This window comes from Macaca thibetana, chromosome 12 (genome assembly GCF_024542745.1).
Source record: "Macaca thibetana thibetana isolate TM-01 chromosome 12, ASM2454274v1, whole genome shotgun sequence".
Classification (NCBI taxonomy): Eukaryota; Metazoa; Chordata; class Mammalia; order Primates; family Cercopithecidae; genus Macaca; species Macaca thibetana.
The window spans coordinates 13,124,607-13,137,162 of record NC_065589.1 but is presented as its reverse complement, the minus strand read 5'-3'; the positions used below and the strand labels follow the sequence as shown (position 1 = coordinate 13,137,162).

Below are 12,556 nucleotides of genomic sequence, written 5' to 3'. Positions count from 1 at the left end.
TCAAGATTTGTGCTAAAGCATAAAAAAGAGCAGAGCCAGGGGTGGGGGGGTTCCCCTGGACCCATCTCTGTGAAAATGCAATGAAGAAAAGTAGTTGGGAGTCAGAGAGACCCTGATGGAGGCAGGGGTGACCTTTGGGCAAAGCGGAAGGTGAGACAGATGACAGGAGAGCTACAGATTCACGGAGAGCAGAAATGTATTATTTTAAATTGCTGCTATGGTTCTATGGCTGCCTTAAAATTATATTAAACAAGAAAGATCTTTCACATGGAGGGATTTTTCTCACACATGGAAAACTAACTCTAAGCAAATTACACATGTTTCAAGAACCTCAGAAAATAAAATAATATGATGTAAATGCCAATGTAAAAAAATATTATTTTTGAAACTTGTTTAAACTGTGACCAATGCACAAAGGCTCCTATATCTAGTTTCATATTATTTCATGAAAATGGGAGTTTTCAATCTGCAATATTCAGAAAATGGTAGAACTATTGTCAGAAAGCAGCTTACTTAAACCAGAATTTGCTGTTATTTACAAGTGTGGGGCTATAAAACTGTTTTGTTGTTTTAATAGAAGACATAAAATATGACTGTTCTGTGAATCCAGATCAATTTGCCATCTCTTGGGTTCCAGCACAATTCTGATGAATTTACCAGCAACGACCAAACTGTTTCGGAGTTGTATTAGTCAGGTCTCATGCTGCTATGAAGAAATACCCAAAACTGGGTAATTTATAAAGGAAAGAGGTTTAATTGACTGACAGTTCCACAGGGCTGGGGAGGCCTCAAGAAACTTACAATTATGGTGGAAAAGTAAGCAAACATGTCCTTCTTTACATGGTGGCAGGAAAGAGAAGACTGAGAACTGAGCAAAACCATTATCAAACCATCAAATCTTGTAATGACTTACTATCACAAGAACAACATGGGGGAAACTGCCCCATGAGTTAATTATCTCCACCTCGTCCCACCCTTGACACATGGGGATTATGACAATTCAAGGTGAGATTTGGCTGGGGACACAGAGCCAAACCATACCAGGAGTCTAAGTACAATTATCAAAGTTCATATACTTGTAGTAAAACAATGCTATGGTCTTGATGTCAACTGAAAGTCAAAGTATTACAATCATGTATTGCTTAATGATGGGGATGTGTTCTAAGGAATGTGTCATTAGGTGATTTCATCATTATGCTAATATAATGGAATATACTTACACAAACCTAGATGATACAGCCTACTACACACCTAGGCTATCCAGGATAGCCTATTGCTCCTGGGCTACAAATCTGTACATGTTATTATACTGAATACTGTAGGCAATTGCATCACAATGATAGGTATTTGTGTGTCTAAACATATCTAAACATACAAAAGTTACCATTAAAACACAGCATTGTAATCTTATGGCACATCATTGTTTATGCATGTCTAAACATATCTAAACACAGAAAAGTTACCATCAAAATAAAGCATTGTAATCTTATGGCACACCATTATTTATGTGGTTCATCATTGACTGTCATCATGGTGGCAGTACATGACTACGCTTCTAGTATTGTTACTGTTGTTATTAGAAGGCCCAAGGAGATTCCTATATGCCTACATGTGCTATAATGTGATATTAGCATTGGAGACATTAAATCACCTTAGATGGTAACAGTAAAATTCTTTTTCCTATTAACAAGCAAAAATAATTAATTACGTTTCTGGAAATTTCAAATCAATGGTTCAACCATGACAGTGCAGAAATGCTGAGAAGATAATAGGCACAATTTAAAATACACAGCTATTTAGTTATTCCAAATTCTATCTGTAGCTTTGAAGAAATAGGGACACATTATAAAGTATCATATACTATGTATTTATAGAAATGGTGTATTTCTGAAGATTAAAAATAAAATTATAAAATAGGAAACTGGATCCCTATTTCATACTATATAAATATATAGTATATCAAATTCATATTGATTAAAGACTTTGGTATAAAACAAAAATTGTAGACGTTTAGTGGAAAACACAGGTTAATATCCTTTAGATCTTCCTGAAGGGAAACATTTTCTTAAATTGGACATAAATGTATTAACCAGAAAAGTAAAGTTTGAAAACTATAATGTCTATTCCCCAAAAGAGCCCTTGAAGTCAAAAGACAAGTTACAAGCTTGAAGAACATATTTACAATTTGTATAACAAATTATTAGTATCAAAAATAAAGAATTCTAACAAATCAAGAAGAGTGCGCATACACACGCAGATAATGGCAAATAAACATATGAAGAGGAGGTCAGCATTATTAGTGTTCAGCAGACTACAGAGGCCATAATGAGTTACCTTTTTATACCTATCCAGTCGGCAAGCATTAAAAATTCTGACACTACCAAATGTTGAAGAAGATGTGAGTCTACAAACTCTCTTATATACTGCACATGTAAGTAGATATTAGTGCAACACTTGGAAAAAACAGTTTGATATGACATCCTATAATTGGTCAATTACATATTTTATGTTCCACAATTTTACTTCCAGGTATATACCTTAAAAACCTCAAGCACATACACAACAGAAGACATACAAGAATGCATATCTGTCCCTGTTCATAGAATCGAATTTTATATGGCAGTCAACTCCAGCACTATGGATGTCTTAGGAATAATAGTATTAAGTGAAAAAGTAAGTACCAGAGAATTGCATGCATGATACCATAACACGAATCATGCATGATACCATTTTTGTAAATTTTAAAAGAATTAAAAATAAATGTTTCTATAAAAACATGTAAATATTAAAATGATTAAAAAGGAAAACAGGCCGGGTGCAGTGGCTCACGCCTGTAATCCCAGCACTTTGGGAGGCCGAGGTGGGCAGATCAAGAGGTCAGGAGATCGAGACCATCCTGGCTACCATGGTGAAACCCCGTCTCTACTAAAAATACAAAAAAATTAGCCGGGTGTGGTGGCGGGCACCTGTAGTCCCAGCTACTCAGGAGGCTGAGGCAGGAGGATGGCATGAACCCAGGAGGTAGAGCTTGCAGTGAGCCAAGATCATGCCACTGCACTCCAGCCTGGGCAACAGAGCGAGACTCCATCTCCAAAAACAAAAGAAAAGAAAACAAAGAACTGATCAACTCAAGATTCAGGGTGGTTGTTATCTCTGGAGGGAAAGGAGAGGCGAAGGGATGGACAAAGGAGGAGGCTATCAGGTTAGTTTTCAGAAACAACTTCTGTTTTTGGTAGTGGTTTCACTGGTGCTTAGTAAATATGTAAAAACAGGCTATGCATGAACAAGATCGGAGAGTGCCACAAATCAAGTATTAGCATCAATTCAATTCTGTGCACATAAAATCCTTTTTAAATGAAGCCTCTTTGAGAACAAACCCAGATAAAATATCAAACCTCCACTTGCCAGCTCTGATTGAGACTATTTGTAAAAGGATCTTCGTTTGTTTAACATTACTTCCAAAAGAGAAATTGCAACCATCTAAAAGATTCATCAATAGAGGAATAGCTTCAAACATCTGTATACATTTATACTCTTTCATTAATTCATCTCATCAACACATTGACTGAGTATCCACAATTTGTCAGACACTGTGGAATACAATCATGAACAAAACTGATCCAGGCCCTGCCCTCATGTGGCTTAACCATCCTTTAAAAAAGTGAAGACAGGCCAGGTGCAGTGGCTCACTCCTGTAATTCCAGGATTTTGGGAGGCCAAGGTAGGTGGATCACCTGAGGTCAGGAGTTTGAGACCAGCCTGGCCATCATGGTGAAACCTTGTCTCTACTAAAAATACAAAAATTACCCAGGTGTGGTAGCGGGCTCCTGTAATCCCCACTACTTAGGAGGGCTGAAGCAGGAGAATCACTTGAACCCAGAAAACAGAGGTTGCAAGTGAGCCAAGATCATGCCACTGCATTCCAAGCCGGGCGACAAAAGCAAGACTCTGTCTCAAAATAAAATAAAATATAAAATAAAAAAGGGAAGACAGGTAGTAATCAAAGAGTCACACACACAAATGTACGCTGAAAACAGACGGTACTGTAAAGGAAGGAACACGGGGCTATAGAAGAGAAAAATGGAGAGAGATTTATCTTGAAGCCTTCAGCCAAGACTTCCTGAGAAAAGGGGCATTTAATAGAGGCCTGAAGCAACAGAGATCTGGGAGTAGTTAACCAAGCAAAAAGGAGACAGGGAGGAAGTATTGTCCAAGCACAAGGATGAGAGGGTGGATCCTGTGGCAGATGAGAAGTCAAGTGATTACAGAGGTAAAAGGTCAAGGTGGCTGAAACCAGGGCAAGGGAGACACGGGGGTGAGATAGGGCTGGAAAAGCAGGCAAAAGAGATATCCTGGAGCACAATGAGGCCAAGGATTTCAATCTCTGTTCAAAGAGCAATGTGAAAAACAAGTTTACACAGAAAAGCAACTACATCAGAATCTCACTGGGAAGGGATCCCCTGCTGCCATGTGGGGAATGGAGGGTCTGGGCATGGATGAGACAAAGGCCGATGCTCACTTTGACATGAGAACCCTGGCTCTAGTATGCAGCAGGGTCAAGAATTGTTGGAGGAACAGCAGGAGGCCATCTCAGCGGCACAGGCAAGGGGCAAAGGCCACTGGCCTGAAAGTGTTGGCAGTGGGCCTGCAGAGGGTGAGGATTTGAGAATTCTCTAGGTGGTAAAATGGAGAGCATTGGAGGTGGAAAACATACAAAGAGGGCGGGAGAGGGAGGCACCTAGGATGACTTTAGATGTCTGGCTTCTAGAAATGGATGGAACACTGGAAGACGAGCTGTGTCGGGCTGGGAGCACAATGAGGTCAGCTTGGAGATGACTGAGCTTAGGGTGTCCTGGGACACCTAAATGGAGATGCCATGTAGGTTGTCAAGTAAGTAGGTCTGGAGGGGAGTCTGACCTGGAGATAAAAATTTGGGGACACCACGTAACTGTTAAAACGAATGAGGTGACTCCATACGAACTGACTTGGTACGATGTCTGTGATCTACTGCCAAATACACACTGAAAAAAGGCAAGTTACAGAACAACAGGGATCATATCACTTTTTAAAAACATGTAGAAGAATACTTAATCATCTGGCCTGCAAGAGAAATACACACACTCTGACCTACACACAGACACACACACACACACTCACACAATGAAAGAATATACTAAAATATTAACCTATCCCTAGGATTTGATAAAGTTTAGGTGGGAATAGAAAAGTGAATGAATTTCACTTTTACAAATTTCGACTATGTTGGCACTCTTGTTTCTTACAATGAGTACTTAATAACCCCAATGCCCACTTCGTTCCATCCCCTTTTTCACCCTCCAACTCCTACCTTATCCTGAATCCCCACCCAGTGTCAGAAGCTGGCAAGAGAATAGGATGGAAAGAGGAAAGATGATGTCAGTTTTTGCACATTATTTTATAACAAAACAAGAACAACTTGGTGTTTGCTTTGAAGATGCATCAAAATAGCTGTGTCAAAACATTCCCTGGTAAAATGTCATTCCTGCTCCTGAAGGGTTTGTAATCAAGTTGGCTGAGCAGTAAGTCAATTAAGATGATTTTCAGAGCATGAAGTCTACAGGCACACTGTCCACTGCACTCTCCCTAGAGGCCCTCGATGTGCTCTGAGGATTTCCAAGTCTCATGTAACATCCAAGGACACACCACGTTAATCAAGAAATGTGAAAAACTTCCCATTGTGGAGAATAAGGTAGCAGGAACTTGAACTAACGAATGTACGTGAACAAAAGGAAATTAATATAAACAGGAAGAATTGATGGCTTTTGTGGTTTATCCTGGGTTTTCTTCAGTTACTTAACATAATCACCCTGCACAGTGCCAGCCCACACTCAGTATATACCTGTGGAATTGTTTTTAAAATATCCAAGCCTCTATTGGACCAGGAATATTATTTTTCCAGAACAAAAATGGGGTAATGCTGAAACGGAAGCACTCTAATGGCAGAAAGCCAAGGGACATATTGTGTAGCTCCATGTGAACTTTCTTCTTCCATTCCCTGATTACATAAAGCAGAGACTGATAGAACCAAATGAGATCTTGAAGCTGCCTTGTTCAACAGCTGCGCAAAGCATTGTTTAACCATCCTTAACTAAGAAGTGTATGCTGAAAATGTGGAACCAGCTCAAATGCCCATCAATCAACGAGTGGATAAAGAAACAAGTACACACAATGGAATACTACTTAGCCATGAAAAGGGACGAATTAGGCTGGGCAAAGTATCTCATGCCTGTAATCCCAGCATTTTGGGAGGTGGAGGCAGGTGGATCACCTGAGGTCAGAAGTTCAAGACCAGCCTAGCCAACATGATGAAACCCCATCTCTACTAAAAACACAAAAATTAGCTGGGTGTGGTGGCGCATGCCTGTAATCCCAGCTACTTGGGAGGCTGAGGCAGGAGAATCACTGGAGCCCAGGAGGCAGAGGTTGCAGTGAGCCGAGATCACACCATTGCACCCCAGACTGGGAAACAGAGTGAGACTCTGTCTCAAAAAATAATAATAATAATAAATTAATTAACGGCATTCACAGCAACCTGGATGGGACTGGATAATATTATTCTAAGAGAAGTAACTCAGGAATGGAAAACCAAACATTATATGTTCTCACTTATAAATGGGAGCTAAGCTACGAGGATGCAAAGGTATATGAATGATACAATGAACTTTGGGGACTCAGGGGGAAGGGTGAGAAGGGGATGAGGAATGAAAGACCACAAATCGGGTGTACACTGCTTGGGTGATGAGTGCACCGAAACCTTACAAACCACCACTAAAGCACTTACTCATGTAACCAAATACCACCTGTTCCCCAAAAACCTATGGAAATAAAAAAGGAGAGAGAGAAGTGCATGTTGTACAGATATACACCTAATAACTGAACCATGAGTATATATCGTACCGGGAAGGCAAACACAGGTGAAATTGTTCCCATCTTGCTTTTCATTTGCATCAATACAGCTCGCGTTGTTCTGACAAGGGTTCCTCTGGCAAGCATCGTATTCTTCACAGAAAGTACCCACGTACTGCTCCTCACAGGTACAGGAAAAAGTTGCCTAAAACACAAAAAAATACAGTGTCTGTTACCTGGCGCCTCTCAACAGTGTGCCTTGGCTGTGAGACTCAAAGTTCAAAAGAACCACTTCCTTTTTATAATCAGCAATCTAATCAAATCACTTATGTCATAATTTAGTTGAAATCCTAGCTTTAAGAAAAATAGTCTTACAGTCTAATCTCAAACACATTTTTCTATTATTTGTTCATATTTATCCCCATCATTTTCAATCTTCCTAAAATAGAAATGAAATGAACTTGTTTTACGCTAAAATTGAAGTTTTGCTGACCAGACATGGAAATGGTAATTTTGCTAGAGCAGATAGATTGTGCTACAGCCATTAAATTAGATGTCACTCCAACCAACTAAAATCCTTCAACAGAGATAGCACTTGTAACAAAAATGTCATCAAATGTCCAACCCAGAGCATCCCTTCAGAGCACTGAGAAAACGCACCAAATCACTCCTTCAACCGGCCTCAATGTACAGCCATGCAGATTATCTGAGTACAAGGGAAAATAAAAGGAGTATAATTCAAGCAACCATTTTGTATAGCTTATGATATTAACATTATCTTAGTAAAAGACCATAACTCAGACACAGAGAATGGAATTTGACTCGAAGCTTCATTTCTGAGATAGTTGTAAAATTACAAACAAAACTGGGTTTGTTTCCCCTTCTTAATGCCAGCCTGGGGGTAGTGGCATGTCTGAAATAAACCACAAATCTGTCCCCAAAGCCTACGCAAAGTAATATAGATCATTACAGAAGATTTTTATGAGGAAGAGAGGAGGAGGGGCAAAGGACAATGACATTAGCAGATCTTACTACTTAAGAAAATCTAAACAAAACAGACAAAAGTCCCTTGCCCAGCTCATCTCCAAGCCTGGCACATGGGGCAGGTGTTCAGTCTCTACCATTCCCCAGCCATTGTCCCTTCACCCTCCCTGCCTCTCCCTGGCCTCAGCCTCCTGCTGCCGATCTTAGAAAGAGACTCTCCTCTTCTCTTCTCCAAGCACTGTCAACTCAGGATCTCCACACAGTACCCCCATAAGCACAACCCACTGCCTGCCTTCCCCTCGAAGAGAAAAGAGTTATCCATTCTTCTGTTTAATATGTTTTTGTCTCTCAATCAAGTTTCATAGTTCCTGCACATTTCTTGATAAATTGACTCCTGAATATTTATGTTTTGGTAGCTATTGATAATGAGATATCTTCTTCATCCTATTCTTGTTAATACCTATGATACTTGCTAGTAATTATTACTCAGAAATAGAATACTAGGGTTTTGTTTCCAGTTATCACACTGAGCTTTCAGTACAGGTCAGAGTTTTTAGTTGATTTCCAGGTTTTCTATATGACACAAGACCAAATAATAACAATAAGTTCAGAACAACTGCAAATAGTAATAATGTCATTTTTTCTTCTCCAGTTCTCAAGGTTACATTGGCAGCTCTTCCAGAATAATTTTGACCTTAAAGGGATGTTGGTAGAATTTACCACTAACTAGATTGTTGGAATGACTGTGAAATTTTATCAAATGCCATTTTAGCTCCTAGAGAAATGATCTATTGTTTTCATCTGTGACCTATTATGACATGAATTCAATATCTAGATTTCCTAGTACTGATTCAACCTTATGCTCCTAGAAGGAATACCCACTGAAGTCATTATGCAAAATGGTTTTAATATGGCTGGCTTCTATCAGTAGTTACACTTCTACTGCCTTCCATTTCACTCTCCCTTCACCCTCTTTCCCCAACAGACTTCTTTCTAAGAAAAAGCTGTCCCTTGCACATGAGATCATGTTTGACACTGCATAGGAGGATGTCCCTCACAACAAGTGACTGACAAAGAAGTGTGCAGACCCCTCAGAAACCAACCAAGACACCAGACAATAGGATATGACATTTAGCTCAACCAAACTGCCAAATGTTATATAGGTGCCTTTCTTCTGTTAACAGAATATGGTTTTTTGGTAAGGGAATATGACAGGTTATTGTAATCCACATAATCAAGTCTCCTTTAGTTTAATAATACATTCTTCAATGATATCTTAGAAGCTAAAGCAATTAGAATTTTTAAAAAAAAAAAAAATAGCCTTTCTTCTTAAGCTGGAGCTATATTTTCTGCCTTCTATTTCTATCATCTCTCACCTCTTTGTGGTAAATGGAAATTCCCTCTTCATTCTAGCAATAAAATGAGGATCTATCTGTTTTTTCATCGTGTTTTGAGTTTTTCCCTTTTGTATTTGTAGCTGGAAGCTAAGACAAGCTGTCAGAAAGGTTGTTTTTTTTTTTTTTTTTAACAGGAAACTCCTTTTTTTAGAACTATCTTCTAAGGACAATCTTGTCCTTGCTCAGATGCATAAGAGAGTACATATTTGACATGTGCGTAAGTCCTGTTTGGAGCTCTCTGTGCGTCGGAAGATTTGTGGCCACCTTTGAAATGTCAATGCAGTGCACGCCCAGTGCACACAGTCCCAAAGCAGGCCTCCAAATCATGACAAATTACTATATGTCATTGGTCTTGGCAGCTGTCCTCTAAAATTTACTTGGTTTGTATCCAGACATTCCATACTGCAGATAAATTTGCTTGATTATTTGAGGGATACATTTAGCATGTAATTCATCTAGTGCGTTCCATGGAAACTATGCTGCTTATGGAAAGAAATTATTAAAAGCCCCAAATTAAATATCTTCAAGTTAGCTTTTTTTTTTTTTTTTTTGAGACAGAGTCTCACTCTTTCACCCAGGTTGGAGTACAGTGGCACGATCTCAGCTCACTGCAACCTCTACCTCCTGGGTGCAAGCCATTCTCACGCTTCAGCCTCCCAAGTAGCTGGGATTACAAGCTCCTGCCACCATGGCCAGCTAATTTTTTATATTTTTAGTAGAGACAGGGTTTCACCATGTTAGCCAGGCTGGTCTCGAACTCCTGACTTCAGGGTGATCCTCCTGCCTCAGCCTCCCAAAGTGCTGGGATTACAGGCATGAGCCACCACACCCAGCCTCTTCAAGTTAGCTCTGATTGAATTTAGAGATAAAACAGAAGCCATCCATTTTGTTTTGCTTTATTGCAAGCAGGAGCCTTGAAAGAAACCTGAAGAAACTGTTGAAACAATTGCTTTTGAGAAAGTAAAACAAAACTGATTCTTAAATTTTGATTGATAGATGAGGAAGGAGGTTAACCAATGTTTAACATATTCATGACCATAAAATTTCCGTTAAATATTTGCATATTCTCGATCACAGCATCCATAAAGTTAGATTTCTCTCTGTCTATTTTCTAAGAAGAAAGAGCTTTCCTATAATATGAAAAAGTTTGTTTTGGTAGTTTTAAGACTGTTGACTTATAAGAGATTATGAATGTTTATTATAGGAAACTATATTAGCACATCTTTTGTGAAGAACCGTGTTTGACCACTGAAGTTTAGCTCATTGCCTGTGATATCACTAATCACTAATTTAAGTCCAATTAACTCCACCAGCATAAGGGGCAAAATAAACTTACTTAAAATTAGCAGCTTAGCTAAATTACAGAAAGATACTTCCTTGTAAAAGTATTATATAAGTACATGGAAATGTACTTTTCAAGTAAAAGGAACAGTGAACCCTCAGAGATTAATTTTAAAACCCAATAAAGAATCTCAATTTTCCTCAACAGCTTGAAGTCAAATATGCCATTTGTACATTGATGAAACGTTCCCAGTCGGTCAGCTGTGGGAAGATGCAGTGCCTGCTACTTGGGAAGCTGAGGGAAGATGACTGCATTACCCCAGGAATTCGAGGTTGTAGTGAGCTATGATCATGCCACTGCACTCCAGTCTGGGTAACAGAATGGGACACTGTGTCTGAAAAAAAAAAAAAAAAAGAAAGAAAGAAAGAAAGAAAAGGCTGGGCACAGTGGCTCACCCCTCTAATCCCAGCATTTTGGGAGGTCGAGGTGGGTGGATCACAAGGTCAAGAGATCAAAACCATCCTGGCTAACATGGTGAAACCCCGTCTCTACTAAAAATACAAAAAAAAAATTAACTGGGCGTGGTGGCACGTGCCTGTAGTCCCACTTCACTCAGGAGGTCGAGGCAGGAGAATCGCTTGAACCCGAGACGCAGAGGTTGCAGTGAGCCGAGATCGCACCACTGCACTCCAGCCTGGCGACAGAGTGAGACTCCGTCTCAATAAAAAAAGAAAAAAAATTAATAAGGAAATTTCTCAGTTAAAAAAAAAACCAATCACACATGCATTCACTTATTTGTCCTTTCAACAAATGTGTTTTAAGCACATATTATGTGCCAGGCACTGTTCTAGGAGCTGAGGGTCACGGAAGTGAACAAGACCTCTCCTGGGGTTTATATTCTAGTAGGGTTGACTGACAATGAACAAAATGAATGAGAAAATGGTATAGTAAATTATAGAAAATGGTACAGTAAATGGCATGGGGAAAAACGGAGATAGGGAACAGAAGTGGAAGGGCTGTTACGAAGGATACAATTTAAAACAGGATGTACAGAGAAAGTGACAACAGGGCCAGGACTTGCTGGAGGTGCAGAGTGGCCACGGAGGCATCCGAGGAAAGGTATTCCAGGTAAGGGGAACAGCCAGTGCAAAGACTTCAAAGTGGACCATGCCTCACATGCTCAAGAAAGATCCAGAAACCAGTGTGGCTAGAGTATAGCAAATAACAGAGAGAATAGTGTCACATGAGAGGTCACTGGGTGTGCAGTCAAATCCTGTGGGATGGTGGTTTTCAACTAGGGACCATATTACTTCCCAGAAGACATTTAGCAATGTCTTGACATACTTTTTGGTTGTCACAGCTGGGGGCTTGCTACTGGCCTCTGGCGGATAGAGTTCAGGGGTGCTGCTAAACACCTTACAATGAACAGGGCAGGTCCCACAGCAAGAAACTATCCAGTCCCAAATGTCAGTGGTGCTGAGCTTGAGAAACCCTGATGTAGGCTTTATAGGCTACTGTAAGAACTCTGGCTCAGTATAAAATTTTGGAAAAGATAGTTCTTGTGCCAAAACGGACCTGAAAATGCATTGCACATAATAATGTTGCTTTACGTTAAATTACCTTGTTTCATTACAATAGTTTGTTTTATTCAGATAACACCCAGACACTGAAGATGAGTAATCCCACAGCCATCTCAAAGCAGAAGCTGGATGGTTATTTATTCGGGGAAATTATGTCTGGGTCTTCCATTTTCACATGATGACGTCAGTCCTACCACCTTAGGTGATCTTCCAAGCATAAGCGGTATCTTTACTCAGCATTATACAATAACTGGCTCTTACCAGATACTTTAACCTAAACTGGATATTATCCAACATGTATTCATTAATTCCATTCATTCAAAACACATGTTTTTTGAACCCTGCCATGTGTCCAGCAATATTGTGCATACTAGAGATGCGGTGAAGGTCGAAAGGACACAGTCCCCATTCTAGTGGAAGAAAAGGAC

At 39.7% G+C, this 12,556-nt stretch overlaps 1 protein-coding gene across 2 annotated transcripts in view; it reads right to left on the bottom strand.

Moving 5' to 3' along the window:
* The window catches only part of DNER (delta/notch like EGF repeat containing), a 363,829-nt gene that overhangs the window by 148,942 nt on the left and 202,331 nt on the right, over positions 1-12,556 (bottom strand). For both annotated transcript variants that reach the window (XM_050751101.1, XM_050751102.1), the window contains exon 6: positions 6,937-7,090. In XM_050751101.1, the coding sequence (XP_050607058.1) occupies positions 6,937-7,090 (154 nt within the window). The remainder of the gene's footprint in view (positions 1-6,936; positions 7,091-12,556) is intronic.